This window comes from Lissotriton helveticus, chromosome 1_1 (genome assembly GCF_964261635.1).
Source record: "Lissotriton helveticus chromosome 1_1, aLisHel1.1, whole genome shotgun sequence".
Classification (NCBI taxonomy): Eukaryota; Metazoa; Chordata; class Amphibia; order Caudata; family Salamandridae; genus Lissotriton; species Lissotriton helveticus.
Window position 1 is genome coordinate 1239526837 of NC_136057.1, and position 25982 is coordinate 1239552818.

At 41.8% G+C, this 25982-nt stretch overlaps 1 protein-coding gene across 4 annotated transcripts in view; it reads right to left on the bottom strand.

Moving 5' to 3' along the window:
• Positions 1-25982, bottom strand: part of GRAMD4 (GRAM domain containing 4) — a 480409-nt gene that overhangs the window by 38559 nt on the left and 415868 nt on the right. For 3 of the 4 annotated variants that reach the window (XM_078679714.1, XM_078679734.1, XM_078679743.1), the window contains 6 exons: positions 25772-25843; positions 15608-15651; positions 15393-15502; positions 8544-8698; positions 4802-4819; positions 2071-2218 (listed from right to left, as the gene is read on the bottom strand). In XM_078679714.1, coding sequence (XP_078535840.1) covers positions 2071-2218; positions 4802-4819; positions 8544-8698; positions 15393-15502; positions 15608-15651; positions 25772-25843 — 547 coding nt within the window. The remainder of the gene's footprint in view (positions 1-2070; positions 2219-4801; positions 4820-8543; positions 8699-15392; positions 15503-15607; positions 15652-25771; positions 25844-25982) is intronic. The other variant, XM_078679725.1, reaches the window with a different exon arrangement.

Here is a 25982-nt window from a genome sequence, read left to right on the forward strand (position 1 = left end):
ATGATGTCCTTCCCAGTATTACATCCTAAAATCAACAATTTCATAACTTTTTTCATACCTTTGGTTGTTCAGTAACAAGGCTAGTTTTGCCCTTGAAACATTCCAGACAGGAGTCGATGTTTCCCAAAGGTAACTTTCAATCATTCTGTACACACTGGAATTTGTGAAATTTCTTCCATTTACTATTACATATTTTCTTATCAATTAGGAGAAGCAAACAAATTTTGGGTTAAAGTTTATCTCCAGAAAGTCCAAAAATGTTCTGCTAATCATGGGTTCATCAATTTGCCCAAGTCACTATTTTGTCTTATTTTTCTCTCATTTTGATGAGACTTTGATTTCCTCTTAGTTAATTCTCATTTGAGTATGATCTGCTGCTTAGCCCCTTCTGTGCGGCCGCGATTCCCCCCGTGTGCGGCAGCCGCACGAACAGGGCGGGGCCGTGACGAACCCCAGGCGTCATCAGCACACGAGCACCGTGGAGCCTGACGGCTGGGGTTCGTCACCAGCATGGAAGGGGTTAAAGTAATTTGTTCTGATATTGTTGTCTGAACACAGCCACTGGAAAGTCCCTGATGGCTAAGAAGGGTGGGTAAGAATGCTGGCTTGATCAGTGTTATTGGTTTATAAGAGGGCAATCATCCTCTGTGCACATATCTATGTTGCCTTTCTTCAACGCCTCTGAAAGAATTTTTCACACTTCACTGCTGGTTGATGATCCTCACATCTTACTCTCTTTTACTCCTCACTCTAGTTTATTCTCTTGAGTATACACCAGCAACGTTTCTGAATTAATTGTGATGTGAGACAGCAAGGAGGGGCAATGATCTACCCCATTGTCCATACTCGTTACTTGCACACTACACTCCACCTCTCATAGAATCCACTTTTTCCTGTCAGAGAACGTTCCTAATCTTGAAAAGGTGGTGAAAGAGTTAATATTGATCACTCTCAAAGCTTTTTGTGGCTGCTGTTTCCCCCTCCTTCATTGGAGGCTCTCTTTTTTCTAAATATTTGTTTTGGGCGTTAGTGGCAAATATGCAACCGCAGCTGGGAGCACCTGAGGAAATTTTGTGATCGCTTGTATATCTGGATGTGCCTAATGTGGTGATGACAGCACTGTGGTGTTGCTGACATCTACAAAATGTGTTGGGTGATCTTTTCTTTGGGGGAGGTCTTTGGAAAATATATGATTGGGAGGAGTAATTCTGCAGGGCAAAATTTTGCTCACAACTTTCTTTTATGCATTTGTAGTTATTGTGACATTTAGTGTCCTAGATGGGGCACCTTGTGTCCATTTAAGACAGTGGAGAATGCTACCTGCCTTTAAACATGGTGCCCATGACAGCCTCTGTTGTACACCATCCTTTTGCCTGGTTTCAAAGAACTAACTCATACCAGTGTCAAATGTTCCACCCTGCCCTGTGCTGGTGGAAATGGCTGGTCAAGGTCTCTCGCTCCCTCTTTCACAACCTGGAAAGCAGGAATAGCCAGGTACAGTCAGACTCCATGTTCCTTTGTTGAAGAATTCTTCCGTATGCTAGTTGCCAGTGATGTCTTCATTCTTTTTGGAGCTACGGTACAGCAGAACCAATCTAATACTGAACAAGTATGGCATGGAGTGGAAACCAATGAACCCCCACTCGTTCAAACTGCAGTATGTTATATACCCACTGTCACGGGAAGCCATAGCAGGCTTTATATACACTCATATATGGATTTACATAACCATGCCAGCATATTTTGATGCATACTTGCTCTTGAATGAATACTTCTTATTCTGTCAGTAGCAGAGTAAGCCTTGATGTCTCAGTTCTTAACATAGTTTAAGATTAAATATATGTATTTTTCGACACATTTCTGCACTGGACAGAGCACAGGCAGGTCAGGCAAACAAGAAACTCAAAAACACATTACAACATTGAGACTGGATCAACATCCGTGTCTTTTTCATGCCTTCACAGGTTCAAAAACATGGAACTCCATGTCCCCTGTCAGGCCATGATTTGCCATGGCTGGCCCTGGATAACCTCAAAACAGGAATGACATTAAGAAATAAGTATAAGATACCTGGCAATGGACGTTCAGATTCTGGTATATTAAAGACTTCATGGAAATTTCCTTTTTTGGTACTATGAAAACGGTTTCCGTCTTCATCTTTGCTCAATCCTGCGGGAGCGTTTGAGCTCACATTGCTTCTTGTTGATCCTGTCTGAACCTGTACAGAGAGAACACAAATGCTCAAGGGTACACTTCACACAGTTTTCCGTTTTCACATGACAAAGTAAGACCAATTCAGAAGTCTAAACTAGAAGCTGTCTTTTCATTCTAGCAATATTGATGCTTAGTGAAGAAAAACAGGAAGGATTTGTCCATGTCTAAAGATCCCATTTTTGTAGCATTCATTTCGTCAGTAAACAAGTTTGATAACCAGGTAAAATTGGTCCTTTAATTGGCAGGACCCAAGGCACTGGAAGCCCTTGATGGGATTTTTTAGGCTCTTTCGAGAAATCCTAGCATTGAAAAGCATTGAAAGATGAACCTCTTTAGGACTTTTGTCACAAAAGACTGCCCATCGATAAATTAGCTTTTAGTGGCTGCTCTTTTTTCATTTCATTGTTTATAATTTGTCTTCAATTCATTATATATTTTCTTTTTATTTATTTTTTACAAACAATGAGAATGACTAACGTCCAGTAATAAAATAGTGTTTTCCTATATATTTTCAAATATACATTGTATTGTTGTTTTGCAGTCTTGTGGATATTATTTCCATTTATGATCTACTCCTACTATATTTATATAAAATATTTATGTATTAACACATTTTAAAATGACTACTTTATAGCTATGTTTATTGTAAAGCATGCCATAATGTACAAAGCAGCCGAGGCTGTAAAACAAAGTAATAAATGAGGTTCTTGATTATGACAAAACATCTGGGGCTGTGACTCTAACAAATCGATAACTGTACACTGATGGAAACGTTACTAATAACCAAGTTTAGCACACATGATAAGCTAAGCATAGGTGGAATAAAACTCGGAAGAATAGATATTCAGACGCTGACCTCTTAAACTCATTACTGAAGACCATAGTTTTTTTGGCCACGTTTTAAGATGAAAAGACGTCTTCAGGGGTAAAAAAAAAAAATTACATTCTGCTACATTCCTCACTTACGAATGCAGACTACACATGAAATGCCAGTCCAGTACTGCTATACTGGAGGCCACTTTGTTTTATCTTGCCCTACACAACCGGCCTGATGAGGGTAAAAAGAGGCTTCCGAATATTCCTGAAACCCGTGTAGTGTATCTAAAGGAGAAGGGGGCTTTATATGCATATTCGATTTATCAGGACAAAGTAAATGGTAACTAGAGAAATTAATATGAATTGAGTAGAGAAAATGTAAGCACATACAACCAAGAGTAATCAACGTACATTTGATATATTCTTTCAAATCATGAAGTAGTACACAACAATGTGCCATAAATCAGAAAATTAGGTGATGGTACGGTGCTAAAGTGCACCAAACATATGAGGGTGAGTAACTGAAGGATCAGCTTAAGAAAAGAGAAAAAACAATTGGCTTCCAACAAAAGTATATAACCCGAGACTGTATGTCATTTATAACATTGAGTCCCAGAACAGTGGCCAACAGGTCAGGCAACTTTTCGACCCGTGGAGTCAATTATGCTGGGCCCTCATCAGGGCAAAGCAAATAGGCACATTTGAAGTAATAACACTCCTAAAAAAGAATTGGAGAATACCACATGAGTCACCTGTAACTGTGCGGTACCTTGAATCACATCCCAAAGAATTTACTGATATCTGCTAAGGAGGGAAAGTGAACAGCAGTGCAACATATTCACTGTCTGCTGAAGTGCAATTGCAGGATTTTCTTGGTTTGATTTATGTTCATATCTCTAGGTAAAACTCACTTACTCCTGGTAAATACTGTTTTCTAACAACCATCCCTACTCAAAATACCTATCATGCTGTGTGACCTTCACATTTTTATCTTCCAGCACAGTGTGTGGGTCAATGTACGCACACCTAGGGGGGTTTCTTGACTCTGTTCTCTATTAACAGTCACAGATGTCAGCAGCCGGGCGTAAGCTCACCACTCTGTAGGGAGTGCTGTGTGCGCAGGTGCACCTCAAAAACAAACCTTTGCATTTTATTCAAATCGGTCATGTGACATCAGTCTGTGCATGAATTACATTTGGGCATCCAGGATCCAGTGCACTGATATGTAGCATGGATATAGATATCTCGATTACTTATCAGATTATTGCCCTAAACTGTGAGAATTATGCTCAAAACCACTACCTTGCGATTTAGGCATGTAGGTCTCATAAATGCATTAAAAACTTTTATTTAATTTTTATAAAACACCAAAAACCAAGTCTTTAAAATATCATTAAAATGGTCTTTGTAGTTTTAGGTTTTAACTAAATCTAATGCACCAAATTTGCCTGAACTACTTGGACAGCTTGTTGATTTTGTGCCAGCATACTCAAACAGATGATGAGTTTGGAAGATGGAACATTAATATCACATCACAAAACTGACGAGTTAAAACTGGTACTGTGAACTCTATGGTCAGCTACGTGGCTCAAGAAAAAATGGGTTAGCATTCAAGATTAGTGTTTAAGTGACAAAACAGGACATTCAATATACACCACGTGCATTAACAGCAAACATTACAAAGGAGCAAATACACACACACACACACACAGAGCATCAGCTTATGAAGACATGTCAGAAATAAATAATGTTTCCAAGCTATGATCCATACCTTGTCATGACCTGATAGCTAGCAGGAAAAGAAACAACAAACACAAATGTGACAGTGACAAAAGAAAAAGTGAAGTCTCTAACAGTATATACAGAGTGACACAGACTTTAGCCCACAAAAAGTACAATACTGTACACAACAAACATACATTTCCAGGCTGCCTTTTACCAGTGGTTAGAGCACACGATTATCCAAGTGATCATTTTGATGATTTTCCAATTTTCAAAAATTTACTTCTGCATTGAAAGTAATAGTTAATGCTGGTTTACATAATATATACCCAGATATAGAATTTGACATTATAACTTTGGTCGCATCCAGGGCATGTACATGGTTTTAAAAGGAGAACAGGCCTATAAACGTTTTTATTCCATTTTCAAACCGCCAGAGTCTTTTTATATTGTTACAGCTGCCTTTAGAGGAATGGTTTAATACCAACTGGGTTTAAACCAGAACAGAGGAGTGTTAAGAGTGTCCTTACGATTCTGTACATAGAAAAAGAGACGGGTCCCACAACTTTTTATATATGTACAGGTGTTTTGCTATACAGGATGATGGGACAAAACAGATTGCAATTTCTGAACTGTGATATTTGGGTATGTCCATTTTAAGCCTTCCTTGCACATGAACTCTTTTGAAACTTTAATTGACTGTGCCTTGGTAAAAACTTACTGGTTAATGAGGTGCATACAATAGCAACAGTTCAACTTCAACCTCAAGCGCATCTCGGGATACAAATAACTATCAAAACAAAGCTCAAAAAGACAGATACATCTATGATTGACGGCTGGGTTGGAAAGATCAGATCTGAAAATGTCACTGGGCATAATGAATGACATGAGACACCCCTCTGTTCACTAAATTACTGCAGAGAACGGTGGTAAAAGTTCACTATCAAAAAAGAATGCCACATCGTTTACTAGATTTAAACTAAAACACATTTTAAAAGAAGCACACCCAAGTGGTCCGGATATTATTTTTAAGTAAAGCCGAACTGAATTGGGGTTTCAATAAAACTATTACACACAAATGAGCTGTAACAGAATTTCTTCTCACTAAAATGTGGAACACAAAGATAATCAAGACACCAACACAACCAGGTACATTCAGGATTATTGACACGTATAACTGGCATGTCTCTTTGCTGCTGCTGAATGAATGAATGAATGAAAATATTTGTAAAGCGCGCGATGGCCAAACGGCTTCCTGGCGCTGGGAGCTCTAAAGAACCGGACAGACAGGGCCAGGAGGATTAGCGGGGGTAGGCCTGGACAAAAAGGAAAGTTTTTAGCGCTTTACGAAAATGAGAAAAGATAGGAATCGAACGCATAGAAAGAGGAAGGGAATTCCAGAACCGGGGAGCAAGAACAGAAAAGCGGGTTCCACCAGTGCGGGATTTGCGGAAGCGGGGAACAGTAAGGAGGGCAGAAGATGATGAACGGAGAGTGCGGGCAGGGGTGTGAAGGGAAATCAGAGAATTGATGAAAGCCGGTCCAGAGTGATCAAGGGCCCGATAAACAAGGCACCCCAATTTGAACAGGGATCTCTGCAAGATGGGCAACCAGTGAAGGGATTTGAGGACGGGAGTGATGTGATGGGATTTGGGCAAGTGAAAGATAAGACGGGCAGCCTGATTCTGGATAGCTTGTAGGCGGCGGGTTTCATAGGCAGGAATGCCAGCGAACAAGCTATTGCCATAATCGAGGCGGGAAGTGATGAGAGCAGAAATAATAATTTTAAGGGAGTCAAGAGAAAAGAAACGAGAGATTTTCCGGATCATCCGGAGGGAAAGAAAACAGGAGGATACCACGGCACTGACCTGTCCATGCATGGACAGGTCCTGTCTGACCTTGATGCCCAGAGTTTTAACGGAAGGAACGGGGGTGGGGGAAGGGCCAAGAATGGGAGACCAGAAAGCAGGGGACCAGGGGCTGGATGAGCCGCCAATCAGAACCAGCTCAGTCTTATCTGGATTGAGCTTGAGGTGGTTGGCGCTCATCCACCCAGAGATAAAAACCATGGTGGAGTGAAAAAAGGATAAAGCGTGAGAAGAGGAGGAAAGGTCAAAGACGAGCTGGAGGTCGTCGGCGTAGTTATACACAGAGACCCCCAGCTCAAGAAGAGATAAGAGGGTGAATGTAGAGATTGAAAAGAAGGGGAGAAAGGGAGGAACCTTGGGGGACCCCACAGGGCATCGGGAGGGAGGAAGCAGAAAAGCCGGGAAGGTGAACAGCTTGAGAACGCCCTGTCAGAAAGGAGGTGATCCAGGAGAGGGCAGTGCCTCGTATGCCCGCTGCGCTGACACGGTCCAAAAGGATGTTATGGTCGACCGTGTCAAACGCAGCGGACAAGTCGAGGAGGATCAAGGCTTGGGGAGAGTTGACATCAGCCTTGGCTTTAAGCTCGTCAAGGACGGCTAACACCACGGTTTCGGTCGAGTGACCTGAGCGGAAACCAGCTTGGTGGGATGCCAGTAGCTGGTTCCGTTCAACATAAGCAGAAAAACAAGAAGTGACATAAGATTCAAGAATTTTAGCAAGATAGGGAAGATGAGAGATAGGTCTGAAGTTAGAGGGAAGAGAAGAATCGAGGCCAGGTTTTTTAAGGATAGGAGAAACAATAGCTGATTTAAATGTAGAAGGGACCAATCCGGTGGAAAGAGAAGCATTAAGAAGAGAGAGAGGGGTGTCAGGGCAAGAGGAAAAAAGGGTTTTGAGAATGCGGGCAGGGGCACAGTCAGTGGGGGAGCCAGACTTGATTTTAGTGAGCAAAGCTAGAAAAACGTCCAAGGAGAGGGGAGGGAAAGAAGAAAAAGAAGATTTAGGCGCAGAGGGGGCAGAGTGAGGAGGAGTAAAAGGAGTGACCAGGATGTTAGATTTAATATTAACAATCTTCTCAATGAAGAAGTTGTTAAGGGAAGAGCAAAGGGCCTGGGAGGGAGTGAAGTGAGGGCAAGCACGATCAGAGGTGGCCAAGTTCTTAACCAAAGTGGGGAATTTCACCACCACCAAGGTATCTACAATCAGAGGAGTCCTTCAACTCAACTTTACTCTAAATAGTATTTTCAAAACCACATGCACAGTTTATTTTCAATACAAGAGAGCAATTGGCAAGCTCCACAATGCTATTCCTTTCAAATTTCTGTTCTGATGTACTACATCTACATTTGCCAGAGGAATCAATGCAATACTGGCATTCAGAATACCATATTCGTGTCCCAATAAGATTCTCCTTCAATCATTTGCCTAAAATCATTCATCTAAAGAATCACAGAAAGGTGAATATGTTCAAGGGTTTTACCACTTTCTAAATGTTGAAAATGTTGATCACAAACTATGGACATCTCAGAAAAGATTACGGTGCAAAAAGTGGCACAAATATTGGGTTCGGAAGGTTCTCTAGAAAGTATCATCCAGTGTTTTTTTTAATCAAGGTTAAGTACACAGGAGAAGGGTTATTCTTATACAATTTTAGAGCATAGCCTTTTGAAATTCTATTTTATTAGCAATATATATAGGCAAAAAAATATAGAAGGGCTAATGCAGGCATGAGATTAGTTCTTAAAAAGTTGCAATAATTAGCTCTACTATATATTGCGCATTTACAATCTACATTTGCAACAAGCTTATATAGTTACTAAGGAAGAGACTAACTTGGACCTCATCTATAAATATGTGCTTGAATCACTGGAAAATGCAAAGTTTCTCAATATGCACCAAAGAACAAACAAAATACGAATTACCCGTCTTGACACCGTAGCGTTTAATCGCTCTTTTAGTTGTGGATCTGTAGGCAAGTTGATCCATATAATGTAAGGTGTGTCATACTTTGATCGAAGTCTTGGACAACGTTTGAAGATGAAATCAATAAGGAAGAACTTGATTCCAGCATACAGCCCTAAAATTGAGAAAAGATTAACATAAATTGAGCAAATAATATAGTTTAATTAGCCCCAGCAATGAAGACCCAGTCAGTACTAAATAAATACGACTAATATTTACATTTAACAGCAAACCAACCATAAACAGCCAGTGAGCACTCATTGAAGCAGATCGATTTTATGGTGCTGGGCAAGATATTCACAAAGATTTGTCAAAACGTGTTGAGAAGTTTATTTGATCAAAGTGTAGGCCGCAAATTGACATTTAGTCTCTGGGTATTCCTACTAAGTGTATATTTTGCTTCGTAGCAAGTCAGTTAAAATAAATTAAGCCATAAACACTTAATGCCTAAGGACGAGACGTACAAAGTGCCAGTGTAGTTATTTAAAAGCAGCTTTGAATTATCATCAACAATCATTGGTAGTGGGTGAACTTTAAAGCAGGCAAGAGGTGAAGATACAACCCATCAGGGAGGCCTAAACAAAGAGAGCCGAGAAATGGGGGGGGGGGGGTTCTCTTTGGAGAATATTTTTTTTTTAAAACCACTAGACAGTATGTATACTGCGGAGCACAATTTCTCACAGGGAAGGGTTAAAAATCCAATTTCAAACAATCTAAGATGTTGTGCCTCCTTATCATTTTTCAAAAACTAAATAGCATCTCACTTCACATCCAAATTCAACTTCTTTTCTTTTTTACCATCTTGCCTGCTTCATGCAGTATTCACCCTTGTAGATGCGGAATTTACTTGAAAGGCACAACAACTACCTTTAGCCTCCACAGCTCCACTGTTAAGTCCAGAACCAGTGCATCTGGCCTGAAAAGATCAGGTCTGAAGTTAATTTAAACCACACGTGACTGTGGAGATCACTCCACCGGCCACAGGGGGTAAGAGAGGTTAGGATGTGGATATACCCTCCGAACTAGACATTAATTACTGTAAGGTATCCAGAACCATCCAGCTCAAGAACTAAAATAAGCTAAACCTTACGTGGCATACACCGCTGAGTGTGTAAAGGAGGCAATTCTTTTTTGTTATTCAACCCTTACACACCCTATTGGTGTCATGCTTCATCATCGGGTTCACCCTGACTCCTAAAGGTCAGGGTGGGCTCGACCGTATTTCAGGGAGCACTTAGGAAATGTAGGCTGGGGGTTTAAAGATAAAAATTATACTCTGTTCCGTTGGGATATGTAATTTTTAATAGTATGCGCAAAGGAAATGAGGCTGAATATGGTCGTCAGTGTGGGAACCACACCCCTCCTTGAGAAGTTTGGACACGGACAAGCTGTGTTATTTAAGCTAGCATTGGGAACAGGAAAAGCGCTAATGCCTGGATATACGCGAGCCGAATAGGTTGTTAATGGGGCAGGACCTTTGTAGTAGTAAGTCCCGACCGAGTGCGCTCCTACAACCCGAGGTAATGTTTTCTTGGTCATTAGGGAGGCAGGGAGTTCTAACGCTGTAGCCTTTTACTTTCCAACAGCGTTTGACTACAAGACCACCCCTTCCCGTGATCCGTGAGAAACGATTATTCCACTCAAATTGGATAAGGGCATACCCAGACCTATGGTTAAACAATGGGTGTTGTGTATGTGTACACAGTGTGTTTTACGGAGTGTTTAAATTACTGTAAGGTTGTGGACCCACTAACACGACGCCAAGTGGATTTTAACTGATGTAGTGAGTGTATGATTCACAATAGGATAAGGTATTTGCTACTTACGAGAGAAAGAGAAGTGTGATAAAGGAACGCATGCTGCCAATAAGGAGAGGTGGGGTCAACGTGACCCAAAATCAGCTCTGCTACATGATCACAGATTACAGATCACAGAGTGATGGGAATAGGAGCACACCTAGCATGAAGGGAGTGCTTTACACAAGGACATTATTTACTGTAGTGCATAAATTGTATTTCTTTTGTGCCCTGTCATATTTCCTTACAGGCAGAGTTTTTACGTACATACCAGAGGAAGAGATAAGTATACCCTCCATTCTTTCACGAGGGGACAGCTTTCTGTTGCTTAAAAAATATACATAGGAAAATCCTCAACCAATTGCAGGGAGGGAATGTTTGTTGTGCCCTGAAAAAAAAGCCCAGGACTGAGCAGGCCATTTTTATGGGCTGAAACATGTTGGCAGATTATTAGGGTCATAGGACCAAACCTCCAAAAATACAAATTTTTAAATATATATTTTAATATTCGCTACGTCCCCGTGAATAAAGGGATACCTGGGGAACAGAGTAGGATTTTTATCTTAAAAAACCCCTGGCCAACATTTCCTAAACCCGATGATGAAGCATGACGCCAATAGCGTGTGTGAGGGTTAAATAACAAAGGAATTGCCTCCTTTCCGCACTCAGTGGTGTATGCCACATAAGGTTTAGTTTATTTTAGTTCTTGAGCTGGATGGTTCTGGATACCTTACGGTAATTCAGGTCTGAAGTTAGCCGACCTGATAATTTCAGGCCTGGAGGCAACTGGAACATTAGCATGGCCTGGAGCAATATCCACTCTGGGATTACAGCTAAGGGCTACTTGCAACAAGTGCCTATATCTTTCCGTCCAGCACTGCTGACAGAAATATACAAAACATCTGTTCATCATTGATCTGTAGCTCTAGGATAATGAGGACTATCATCCACGACTCTAATGACCAACAAAATGTAGAACATTAATTATATGTATTTGTCAGGTTTAGCTGCTGTGTGTGGAGTGGAAATAAAATCCGGTCATGTCTCACCCACATGTTATGATTAACTTCGGCATATTCTCTGATGCAGCACTGAATCTCAGAACATCAAGCATGACTGAAGACCCGCACGCTGCATCTTATCCGGCAGCCTCCAGCAGCACGAGGAACTTATTTCCACAATCACATTAATCTGAGATACTCTCAGTTTTATGGTCTTAGACAATACTGGCATTATGAATGTATGCTCTTCCTGCAAGTCTTGGCTTGTTGCCTTCACTTGCTTTGTGTTTATATTCGGTCCTATTGAACAGAGTGCTCTGCTTTTATTGCCACAATATAAGCAGCATAGTAAACACTGCATCAGATAGATTGCTTGAGAACTTTCTGTTCACCACCTTTATACGGCTGATAGTGCACAACATCCACACCTGGCAGAAAAAATTCAACATATGTCACAGCAGAACAATAATGAGCTAGTGGAAAGAAAAATCCATGGGGGGGCGGAAAAATGAGAAGAAAAGGGATTCCGAACCAGGACATTTATTAGAACAGCAGGTTAGATGGAATCCAGACTTGGAAAAGTGTGGACATAACGCATCATGTTCTTGCAATCCTCACACAGGGCAACCTATTTTACATAAATGTGAATAAGAAGCGTGGTCCTTCTCCAACCACTTATTAAGATCAGACATGACGTCTGAGCCAAGTGGGGTGGTTTAAAAATGTGCGTAGGTGTTGCACCCATATGCGTTTAAGGTATTTTGCTTCCCTTATGGGTGACAAGTGCGTGATTGAGCAGTTTGTGTAGAACATGTAGTGTGCATGCGTACCAATAACCTTTGTATGGTTATACGTGTTACAAAGTGTAAAAGAGCCATGTGTTTCGATAGCTAAATTAGTTTGTATGTCTGTGGCTCAGACCAGAAAGTCTGTGTCTGGGAATGGCAAGTTTGTAGGTCTGCTGACACTATGTATACTGTAAATTTATGCACAACTTCTAGTTTTTGCGCATATTTCAGATAAAAGTATATTTAAGTGTGATTTATTCAGTGTTGGTGTAATCATCTCAACTGTATTTTTGTTGGGCTGTTTTTGTTCTTTGCGAGTTGTATGCCTATAGTTCTATAGCTGTTTGAATAGACCACTGTCAGCCATTTGTAGTCAAGTGAGTTATTCATGTCTTTAGATAACCATTTGCATTGTCGCATAAACTGTGCATGTCTTAAGGAATGGGTGTGGTGATGAAGGCTGTTTATGTTCAATGTTCAGAATGTATGTGATTATCCGAGTTGTAGATACACAGCATTTGTTTTTTCATTTATGAAGTTCCAGCGCCTGTTCTTCAGAGAGTTTTCATCATGAATACATAAAAAAGGGTGCGCACTATAGAAAACAAAAGTACAGACCTTTATCAAACACTCACAGTTCTGAAAGATGCGTTTAACAACATTTCTCATTGACCCTGGAAATCACAGTCAATATGCAGCAACTCTAATACCCAGTATTAATCCTCTATATACAAAGTTTCCACACATTTCATTTTCAAGGTGCAAACATCTGGGCTGGGATCCTCATTTATTTCTTCGAGGAATTTCTGTAGTACCACATGTCATCTTTAGGACACTTGGAGAAGTAGATCTAAAAACTGATGTTTAGTCTAGGATGCAGAAAAACGCTTGGTTAGTAGGGAAGTGAGTCATGGTCTGCTGTCTGACCTGTGATATTGTCCTGAGACATGTCACAAGACACTATGGTATCTTCCCAAGGTGAGCTACACATCAATTTGAAATCCCAAGGGCCTTGCCTTTTGTGCCACATGTGGGCTAGTACTCTCGGCACTTGTGTACAGAGCATAAACATGCATTGCAGACGGTGGTCGAGCTTTGCGCTCCACAGGGGAGTGGGGGAAGGTGCACTTCATTTAGCTTGATCATGGGCATTGCCTCAGCATCCTGGGTGTGCATACCATGGGCCGTAAGATTGAATTGGTGAACGTGCCATTCTATTTCAATGCTTACCAGTTCAACAGAGGCCACATTCTAACCCACATTGTATATCAGTCAGTTCATTAACCCCTTCGGGGCTGATGACGAGCTCAGCTCGTCATGGGCGTAACCTGCCCTACGCTGATGACGAGCTGAGCTCGTCACGTAACGCGGGATTTTTAAAATCGCAGCTCGCAGCGGGAAAACTGCTAGCGCGCATGCGGTTAAGAGTGGCTGAAGAGATTGCTTTCTTCACTCCCAACTGTTTATCCTGAAATAATCAATTAATCCTGGCTTTCAACCTTCCATTTCTTTACCTCTGCGGAGTAAAATCCTGATTGACTGTTAAATGACCTAGCTCTCCATGTTTCCTGCTGTTTTTCAACTTACGCATTGTTTTTTTTTTTCATTCCTTTGACCCTTGCATGTTGATCACTTGGCTTCAGTCTTCTAGTTGTGTTAACTATCATGGATGCATATAATTTACACATGGAATCAAGGTAGGGGTATGTTTTTCAGGACTGTCTTGGAGCCTTAGCATCTTAATGTACTAGAAGACAAGGGTTTTGGATGAGTGTTTATAGAGGCAACATAGTTTCTGATCTTTGTCTCACTTCCCGGACCTATCAGGATAAGTGTTACTTTTTCAGTTGAAGTCTTAGACAGTAGTAGAGGTTTGTGAAAAACTGTATTTTAGTGTAACACAACTCTTTCTAGGACCTTCCCTCCTGCTTCCTTTTAGCTTGAAGTACAGTGTACTGGCGATAGCTGAGGTACAACAGGACTTTGGCATCATAAGCCTGTGGTCAAACATAGCAATACTATAGATCTGTGGTATAGTTGTCAGACATGTTGACTTTAGGGGCGGACACCATTCTTATTGATGTAGGGGTTCCTGCCTATTATGACTGAAGGCTGCTGGGAGGGGTCTAGCCATACCATTTGACTGCTGAAATTGTGCATGGTGAGTTGTACTGAGTTTGAGGGTGACCATCCGGATTTACTCAGTTGCTACATGTCAGATCTTAGGTTTTGTGCATCACTTGTTCATGAAAAGTTTTGCGTTTGGAGAAAAATAGGTAATTTGCTTATGCTTTGATTGTCGGGTCAACTACAGTACATACTTATACATCTATAAGTGTTAACAAAGAATAATTTACTGTTGCCAAAGCAGCATACATTGGGCACTGCAAAAACACAACACAAAGTGTGCATGTTTTTCATGAAGATAAATTTCATTAAAAATAAACAAGACAATGGATACCGGTGCACATATGGTAATCTAATTGTTTTGGGTCTTGTTGCAATAGGTGAGCAGGAATCTGTGTAAACTAGAGCAAAAACGATCATCAAAGCGGATACATGACATAAGGGTAGGTGGTGGCAAAAATTACTGACCTACTCTGATATTGGTGTTATTCAGCAAGCGCCAGACCCAGTCTTATGCTACAATATTTGTATTGGCTCTTGAGACCGGTCAAATATTTTGAGATTCACGGTTCTACCAAATTAATTCAGCCCCAAATGCAATGGCATATTGCAATAATCTACTCTTTGATTACATTGAAGTTGGTTTGGCCCCCTGGAAATGATCTGCTTGCCTAACAGTGCATACACCCCAAAAAAAACAAAAAAACTGTAGCATGCACAGCTTGAAAGTCAGACTTAGGAGTCAAACCGCCTAGAACTCGAATTCTAAACATGATTGTGGGTTTGTTGATCACCCATTTGCTAAATCAGTCTAGGTTGACACAGATCTGCCATAATGTGCTGAAGTCATAAACTGAAACCTTCTCATAGTCGCAGAATCCATACCCATCATTATGATGGCAATGCATTTAGGGGTTTCATATTATTGTAACACTTCACAATAGCAAGGAACTCGCAGTGGCTCGGTCAACATGGTAAGTCAGATTCAAACAACTAATTTGTTGGTAAAGAAATACCACCAATGCCTTTCTCTAACTTCCCTTCTGAATAAACCAATGTAACGGTCTTGTAATGCAAAAGACAAGTAATTACATTACCCATACAAAGTCCAATCATTTTGTAGGGGAAGAAGCAGGATGCAATAAAGGCTGCCCATAGAGCCACATAGAGCTTCTGTGTTATTTCTGGCTGGACCCACATGAACAAGCTGCGAACAAGAAAAGGCCTCATTAAACAGGTGAGTTTGAATGGTAACAAGTGGATACAACGTTTTACTTCAAAGAAAAAATAAATAAGAATAAAATAAACATACTTCTTAATTTTTTCCAGTATGTCTGCCATCTTGCCAAACAGGTTCTGTGTTGAAAGCAAAAGTTGTTAAATTTCTGTTCATGTGTTCATGGTTGAAGACACTTGACACTGTCAAAAAGTAAGTGTGAGGTCTATTTACACTATACAGCAATGTGTGCAATCAGTTAAAAATGTATGCCAAAGTAATGTCTATTTCCTGTGGTGATACAATGCTCAGGATGTTTTAAGGATTGTGCAGTAAGGATGATTATATACATGTACTACTCTTGCATGTTAAATTACTTGTTAAAGCCAATTAGAACATTCGTACTCCGGTTCACATTTTGAGTGAATGGTAGCCAGGCATTAAAGGCCTGCACAGTTTTCTGTTCATCGAAATACAACTTACTAAGAATGGACAGTCCGTACAACTTTGTTAGCAGCATCAGTGCATCGTTTTGGATTCATCTCATATTTTACTTGGGAGGGGATTCTGCAACAATAGTAGGTGCTGTGTCGAGGAGCTAGACATTGATTACTGTGCAAGCATTAAACCTCAAATAAATAGATCATGGCCATCTTTCAGATTCTCTGTGGAAGTGGCATCGAAACTTTGGACTTGGACCTACTACTTTGGAATCACAGATCAAGGATTGGAGGTTTTCCCTTGCAAGGCAGAGAGAGGATTCTGGCCTACCAGATGAAGTAGCCAGTCGCATCTACTTTGAGTTACAAATCAATAAACAAAATGATAGGGTGGGTTTTGTGATGTGTTGGGGAACAAAGATCAAAAGAGGCATAGCACAACTCATTTCATGCAGAACAAGCAGCTGCAGGGATTGAGTATTGAATGTGTCGACCTAGAGGTGGCAGGTTTACAACAATGTCAATTCATATTAAATGACATTGGCCAACAATGGGAATGTGAACTAAATCTGAGAAACAATTTAAGTGCTAAACATTTTTTTAACGAACTATTTAGCAGTAGTGGTTTTCACTGTGGCACAAAAGCAGTAGCAATACTGGTCCCATGCGTCCTGTCCTTCACTGACTTGCTATTGGAGCTTTCAGATGCGTTTTACCAAATTCTGCATGGCTCTTCTTTCATGGAAAACTGACGTTTACTGCCCTGAACTTGGAAACCCTAGTGTGTTTCAAAATTCCAAATTTAAAAAAGCATCAGCTGGCAGCAGAAATGTCTCAATCCTGGCTGCTCCTTTATGGGATGAGACTCTCCTAAACCTTTGCAAACAGCAGGACTAACTAGGATTCAGGAAATCTCTGAAAGCATGTCCCTTAGCTCTATTAATTGGTCTAGCTAGGTTTTCCTCATCTACACAGCTAAGAAGCGCTTGTTAAACAATGTCCTAAGTAAATGCCACAAATTGGTTAGAAGAGCAGCATTTTGTAAATGGGAATTATAATGTATTCCTTTCATACAGATTTATATGTTTTAATTCAGTTTAGAGTTGGATCACTGAACCCTTCATACAATTCCTTCTTTAATGGCGCTTATGTTTTCATACGTATGCACTTATCAAAGCTTTATTTTAAAAATGTAATGGTCAACAAAACATCATATGAAAACACTTGGTGCCTCACTTCTAGAGGAGTTAGAGATAAAGCTCTTAAGTGACAGTACTGTGAAATACGTCGACCAATAAAATATAAGTTACTTGAAATGGACAACAAACAAGTAGCCTCTTTACAAGGCATGCTATCTGTGAAGATGTGTTGCATTGAACAAACAAATCTAGATAGTGCTTGGAATGGGGCAACAGCGTTGAGTTTGAAAGGCACAGGCAGCAGTTGTGTTCAGATGACTTTACAGACTATTGGACAATAAAATGAATACATCACTACTTCATCATAGTTCTTACTAGTAAAGGATGAACACGTAACCAGGCAGATCAGAATTAATGAAAGAAAAATATTGTATATCCCTGTTAACCTTAATATCAATACACTGGCTTGATCAACCTCCTCTTCCTACCCTGAATGTGGTTGAAGATTCTGGCTCCTCAGAAGCGTGTAGTGTAAGTGAACATCCAGAACCTAAATAATTGCATGTGATTGTCTAATGCAGATTTCAAGAATGACAAACTTAAACACAACATTCATTTGTCGACGACAGCCATCATTTGAGGATATAACTATGAGCACTGCCTGCTTGTTGCAGACCAAAGAAACACTGAGTAAAATCAAACAACGACTGACTGCCATGTTTTGTGAGCTCTTGAAGGATGCAACTTCCAAATCTCAGGAAAGGGAATTTCTCCAAGGACTGGAGCTTGGCATGTAGCCAGGGACATTGCCAACCAACTCTGTGAACACCCTCTGACACTTTGTTGAGATGCAGATTCAACAATTCATTCAATGTGGCCACGTCATTTCCATTCCCACCCTAGCTGCATTGGACTAGATGGCTTTTGAACAGAGTTTCTCAACAGGGAACTGTAAATGAGCACTCCATGTTTTTAGGAAGGAAAGCTGCCGCTTTGATCTTGGATGTAGGTGATGTTCTTGTTGACTAAAAGCAGAGCTCTGATATTAAGTGATTGATGGCAGTTTAGACTTCCAAGAAAAATAAATCTGGCTAGGTGTCTTATTGGATGAATGTGACCAGAGTCTTGATTATGACTATCGCCTACTTTGGGATTCAGAAAAGCATAGAAGAGAGAGGTATGTGCCCTTGATGCTTGTAACTGAAAAACATCTTTGTATGAGCAACGATTTGGAAGCATGAGGGAGATAGAAATAGAATATTTTTTTATGCTTTGAGTTCGTAAAAGGAGTATACCAATCTAAGTTTTAGTTAAGGACAAGCTTAATGCCAATTTCCAAAAAATATGCAAATTATGCAATTGCAGATTAGATTTTACCCAGGTCTGATCTAAAAAGTTGTAGGGTTTTGCTAAAGAATTACACGAAGTATTGTGGGTTATTTATCTTTGTTAGGTTGTCATTTTCAGAGTAGCACTCTTTATCCGTGACCTCTGGCTGCTACATTGATCTCTCAGCAGGTACTCTGGCCAGAGCGAATGTAAAGCCTCTGAACTGCTGCTGGAGTGTGTGGCGCCCAGCAGCAAGCCATCCTCATCAAGTGAAGGGTAGCTGACTGATGGGTAGATGTGCCCACCCACACCAGAGGCGTATGGCTTCCACAAAAGGTAGGTGAGCTCAGAAGTAGACAAGTATGCCACACGGAATACTTGAAAATATATATGGAGGTTATATCAGTGTACATACGATTTTGAAAATCTTGCCTGCCTTAGTTAAGGTTTGTGCAGGATCATAGAAAATTAATTAATAATTGCTGGTAAACCAAATTCAGACCAGACTGTCGGTCTCCTAAGGCACTTAGTCCAGGGCCAGTATAGAAGGACACTAAGAACCACTAAACAGAGATTCCTTTTGGTCACGGTGATACTTAAGCTTTCTGTTAAAAACGTAGCCCGTACTTCCTGTTAAACTCTGAGATGCCTTGGTTTCCGGAAACCGGTCATCCTACTTTAGGTCAAAGGCTTTAAGTCTCAAGATGATTTTTAGTAACTCTGGATGGAACGGGGCCGAAAGGAGTAACTTCTTAGCACCTATGCAGGCACTAGTCTATGCATTAGAATTTGCAAAATAGTCTGCTAAGCATTCAGTTCTCTACAAACCTGGCAATGCCAGTTTCTATGTGGCGGTGTCCAATTTTCAGAAGGGACATGTCTGGCAGACAAGGACATAATGTCGCAGTGAGACAGGTGAGCTGCACAGTATGGCAGATATGGAAAGAGAAATTATGAGGGAGCACTGCCAGAGTGGCAAAACAAACAAGCACTAGCATAGCCAACAGGTCGAGCTTGCAGCGGTCAAAACAACTTGCTGCAGTGAAAACAAAACGCTTGCTTTCTGAATACCAAACTTCTATGAGATAATTAATTTAATGCATGGTGATTCAGTGTACTTTTAAACTGCAAAAATGTCACTTATGCTTTATAATAGTGGAAGAGGTGTGGCCCAGCGAGCAGGGCAACTGACGCCGGAAACCCCGGGGTTCACGGTTCGATCCCCGGTGCCGGCGGCAGATCAGCTAAGCACATGTGACTATAGCTCACTTAATCTTCCTGAGGGCCCCAGCGCCCTTGACACCTTCGGGCAATTGTTCACGCTTTACAAATACTGGACATTTACATTTATAATGGAACTCTCTACAGGCGTTTGAATGATACAGTCAATAGCAAAAGGTATGAAAGATATTCTCCTCTAAGAACTGGGAAAGCCCACATTTAAAAATAAACTGTTATAATAAGATCAACAGCTGTGCTACCAAACCCGACCTAAAAAGGCAGAGGGTGGGAAAAGGAAGTCAAAAACACAAGAGGCATGTGAAAGATGATGAAGAATACAACCATATTCGAGGATCAGGTGGGACTTCCTAATGACTCAAAAGTAAAATCTAAAGAAAAAAACTCGAAAGGAAACAAACCTAGATTAACTTACTGTTACTCTTAGAACGAATTTATTTCAGTGCGAGACCACAAATCTGAAAACTGTCCGCTTACATTGTTGGAAAACAAAGATTTCCGAATCTAGGGGCCGATTATGATGGCGGACGGACCTGAGTCCGTCCGCCACCATAGCGTAGGAGGGAACCTCCGCATTGCCTGCGGAGTTCCCTCCTGTGCAATTAGGATGTGACCGCCACCCTGGCGGTCACATCCTCAATCTTTAACATTGCGACGGGTGCAGCTTCAAGCTGCATCCGCCGCAATGTTAAAAGTGCATGCACGGCATTTGCGTGCACAAAGCAGCAGGCACCGCGCGGTGCCTGCCGCTTTGTCCACGCAAATGCAGGGGGGTACCATAGGTACCCCCCATGTGCACCCCCCACCCCCCTTCACCCAGGGGGCCCGCAACGGGCCCCCGAAGTGAAGCTCCGTATGCTTTTCCACGGCGGAAAAGCCGCCGCGGAAAATCATACTTTGTACTCCATCATAATATGGATGGCGGTGTCTGATAGACACCGCCAGCCATGTTAATGCTTTTCCGCTGCGGGCGGAATCCGCCCGCGGCGGAAAAGCGGAGGACAGAGTCTAAGACCCACCAACCATCCTAATATGGCGGTGGGTCTTTCAAGGCTCCGCGGCGGATTTCCCGCATCCTCCGGGCCGGTGGTGGCTTCCGCCGGCCCGGTGGATGCGGGAAATCCGCAATCGTAATATGCCCCCTAATGTGGTGAAAGCACGGAAAGTATGAACAAGGCAGTGGTGGTAGCACTGTGTGAGAAAACATCCCAAGGGAGCATAAGAATGCTTGAAGAGTTCTCGTCTATATCCAGAGAACAACGTGTTTTACTGTTTTAAACAAATATACAGTTTAACATGTATGCATTGATTGAAAAAATGTCCGTAATTAAGCACACCCTGTCACAAAGTAAAAAAAATTATCGCAAAAAAAAGTGCCTTTCAGCAATTACTTCCAGGGATGGTCTAGAGAGGGTGAAGAAATTGCGTTGAATCTGTGGAAAAGTATATTTGGAGAAAAGAAATGGTATTACCATACCACTTCAATGCACATGAAACTGTGCCCTCCAGCACCAGGGGAAGTGTGGTACTTATTCCGCACTTTTAAAATGGAAATAAAATGCAAAAACATTTTAGGCATCTTATTTCTCAAGTACATCTAAGTTCACACTACTATCACAATTCCTGGTTGTAGCAAGATATTAACTTAAATTACAGCTAATGCCCTGCATACTCTATAGCCGGACCTCAGTGATGGATGTTTGCCAGCTAGGACACATTACTTCTTTTAGTCATTTAATTTCTAGGTGTTTTGCATGTTTTAGCAATGATGGTACAAGCAATGCTCTTGAACGTATTTATAGAATTGTTCACATAAATTACGTACTTATATCGTATAATCTTCTGTTACACACGGAAAATGGTGCTTTGATTACAATGCATGGACACTAAAACATTTATTCATTTATTCATTATACTGGGGTCATATTAATAAACTTTATGCACACAGACTTTGACTTCTTGCAATTGTTCCAGCCCAGTATTGAATAATGGAAAACCGTTGTCTCAGCATCACAGACACCAGAGGACAACTTGGACATGGCAGGATGTTGCTGGCGCTCCATTCCTTAAGCCAGCCCCCTTTAATGTTTGCGCTAATGTTTCCAACCTAGTGCTAACTTCTTCCAGCACTTCTACCCAATCCCCAATAGTGGAAATTGCTTTGGCTGTTATAAAGCTCTTCACCAAGTTTCCCTAATGCATAACGCAGTTAAACCTTCCCTACTACAACCCATGCTGTTGGGACGGAAAAGCCACAACATATGTCTCTTTTGCGGATTGCGGGCTTGTTGAACATGAGAAGGGCAAACAAAGGACTACCCTCATAATGGTGGTAGGCTACTGTCTTTACCAGGAGTTAAACAGCCAGAGTACGGGGGCGGCAGCATACTGTGTAATTATCAGTAGGAGTGAAAATCTCCTTTTAACCCTGTTTCACTGGAGGGAGGCCTGCAGGCTCAATCACTTGAAAAGTTCAATCAATCAATCTGAATTTGTAAAGCGCAGCTAATCACCTGAGAGAGTATCTAGGCATTGAAAGGTAAATGGTCCGCTGCTGTGTGGTTAACTCATCCTTGGCAGGAGGATATGTAGAGAGCCTCCGGTCGCTTTGGGAGTGGGTGTATATGTGCCTGTGGATAGTACAATAAATAGAGGATCCTGGGTTCTGTTTTCAGAGACCCAGGCCTGTATGGTTAAAGGTGAAGAGGAGATTGCCCTCCAGACAGATTTGTGCATTGCTGCATTCCTGTAAGTTGGGTGGGACACACTGGGAAAGGGAGAGTGATGCTTCCCCTGTACACTTCAACTGCAGTTCTGTAAGTCAGTGAGAGATCACAGGGAAATGGCCAGAGCACACCTGAGAAAGGAGATGTGGCTAAGAGAATTATAAAGAGTAGGGCTGGGGACCCTGGTCTAACTTTTCAAGAACATATCAAAGTGGAGGACTTCCAGATGTGAACTATTGTCACTCCCATTGCCTGACTTGTGGGACTGTCAGAGTTGGGACACTCCTGCTGTGAAAGATTGCTTTTCAAGAAGAGGGAATAGAGGAGAGGACACTACAAACAAGCAGCATCTCAGCATAACACTTCAAAGACTCAGACCCTAAATCATATTTTGTGTCTGGAAATGAACTATAAAAAGGGGAGCTTGAGACCCCAAATATGGTCTTCTGTCAAGCAACCAGAAAGACTGTGTGAGGAGGGGAAGCTCTGCAGGAGTTTTGTCTATAACCAGGACTGAGGACCAAGGCCTGCTTGTATCCCTGCTGGGTGAGGGGACATCTCCCAAGGCCACCTGCAATGGAACCTGGAGCACCAGTGCCAGCCTGCTTGCCAAGCCCAGCATGCCCTGTGAGGAAGAGGAGACCATTGGAGGGAGCAAAGTCCAGTGGGAAGCCCTATTGAGTAGACTCACGGCATGAATTATGAGGGGACAGGTGCTGCACCAATGGGGTCATTGCCCATGTGCAGGACAGAGTCGGCGACCCAAGTATGGGATGAGGGGCCTTGGTGAATTTAGCCGTCTGTCATGCTGTGTTGATCGGGCTGGAGCCCATGCATAGTATTGAGGCAGCGACCCCCATATGCCAGGAGATGTTGCCATGGGAAAGACTGCATTGCGGTAAGAGCCGTGGCCTCGCCCTGTAGTGTGGTGGTGACCCCTTATGCCTGGAAGGGGCCACCATAAATAATATCACTGTGCTGAGTGGGCGCAAGCCCGTGAACTGCGAGTTGCAGTGACTTCGTATGCCAGAGGGGGTAACCGGGAGCACCAAGGACGTTGACTTGTTATGCTCCCGCCGAAGAGGGACAGTGTTGTGGGAGCAACAGCACACCATCACCCAGACAAGGAATCCCAGAGAGGATTTTTGTAGCAACCCCCCATCCATAGATGTCCCAAACGAATATGTGATGTTACAACGTGATCACAATTATTGCGGTACGGTACATCGCAGTTTTTACAACACAAGTCATTACAACGACTTGCGCTGGAGGGCGCTGGACTTCGGAATAGTATGATTTACTATTCCATCACCAGTCTACGTACAGTAGGGAAGGTGTTGGAATAGTAAATCATACTATTCCTTAGGTTAGAGCGCCATCCAGCTCAAGTCATTGTAACGACTAGTGTTGTAATACCAGCGATGTAAAGGCATTGCGATGCAATGCCCGCGTGGTAATGGATATTTCCAGTCCTAAACACTTACCCAGCAGGATGAACCACAGAGAGCCTCGGGTCGCTTCAGGAGCGCAAGTAAGAGACTGCAATCTGCTCCACTGCTGATGAATATGCCTGACTCACCTGAACTCAGCTGCTGAGAGGGCCCGTGGATGAGGCACACTCAGGAATTTCTAACATTACATACCCACCGGTCTGGGTAAGACTTGATTCAGGCCTGCTGCCACAGGGGGAACTTGCTAAAATTAGCGCCGTAATGCTGGAACACTATTGACTTTAAGCTAGAATCACATTGGTCTCTTAAAATTCGGGCTATTAGTGGGACATACCGTAGATGTTACCAAGAGTGAATGGGGATAATCACAATCTCTAACGTGAGGAGTGAGTGGGACAGAGAAACTCCAAAGAAACACTAGAGCCCCAACCTTAGGGGAGGACTGTATACTTGTTTGTGAATGTCATATTTTCCTTTGTGTGGTTAGTAGTAGAAAAAAATGGATAATTATTTCTTGCATCTGCTGTGCATATTTTGAGTTGTGAGCCTGTATTCACTATCCTGTATCCACCTTTACCCCTGGATCCTTCCCTGTGGGAGCCTTGGGCTACTCAGACCACGCATTGCTGAGAATCAAGTGCAGAAGAGGGATTTGGCCCAGTTGCTCAGGATCTATAGTAGGTCAGGCCCTTGTACATCAGCAGTAAAAGGCCTTAACCCACACATTTGGGCCCAGGAGCCCCTACATTCCCCATGGCCCTCTGAAACGGGTTCTGACACATTTGATCCGTATTATGTGTGCATTACTCAGCAAGTGACCATCTTTTTTAGACACTAAAGCCTAAATGATTTTCATTGCTTGTTTTAAAAGCAGCAGTAACATCCAGTTTTCCACTGTCTTTCAGTTCATATCTTTTTGATTATGTGAACTATGGATTTAATTTCTTACACAACAGTGAAAACATTAATTATTGTCTACTGAACCATCAAACCAACGTGAAAATGGACATGGTGGCATTAACAGAATGAACATATAGAAAAATATTTCAATGTGCAAAGTAAACTAAAAATGATTATAAGAAGACAGTAGTTAATACAAATATATTACTTTTAACTTGTAACAAGAAATGCACTCTGAAAAACAGAAAAGTCTTTAGAAAAGAAATACATTATTATGAATGGTGACAGCACACTAATAAATTCCCAAACACCCAAAATGGCAATTTCCTCTGATGACTGCTTCTTAAAGCATGTTAAGTGTCTATTCAATGGCAGTGAAAATGAACTGGTCACTCATTAACTCTGGGCGTCGATAGCTCATGTGTGCCCTCCTTGCTCGCTACTAAGGCAGTGAGGTGGGAGGCAGTCACTGACACCATCTAATCCGACCCTCAAAACCCTAAGGGTGCCTGGACGATGAGAGTTTAGAGGAATAGGAGGGGACCTTGGGATGATAAGCAAGTAAATATTTGGTTTCAGCAGTAGATCTGCTCAACCATTCCTGAATAAAGTTAGGAGGTATTTCACCACTTAGGCTCATAGAGGTCAGTACACACAGGGTAACACAGGGCTGGCACTTCCATGAAAAGCAGTAAGGTATGAGGACCAAGGTAGTACTACATTGCTGTAACAGGACGAACAATTGCCTGCTTGACGGTATATGGACTGCCCTGGCTGTCAAAATGTTATTTTGCGTGTAGCACAGGTTGATTCTCGCAGTTCCAGAAGGAATGGAGACAGATGCAGTAAAGCCAAATGCTACTCAGGGTGTCCAGGATATGAGAACAGGCAGGAAAACATGCAGACAAACAGGCATGATGGTCACTGCTGTGGTTACCTTCAATGGCTAGTTGATACTTAGCTAACAATGTCTCATTTTGATCACCAGCTTTATTTCTCTTCACCTGGCTAATAATTCCATACTCAGATACAGTACCTGTGCTTTCTGTGCCACATCCAGAACCAGCTGAAATTTCTCTGACACAGTCAAGTCTTCTTTGGGAGGTTCCTTTAGACACAGGAAATAAATATTTTTAATGTCACTGAATCAAGTATATATTTCCTGTTAATCTTAATACTGTTTAAGATCTGAAGATGCGTCGAGTACAAGAGCTGTCATTGCACAATTCATAAGTAACTCAACTGTA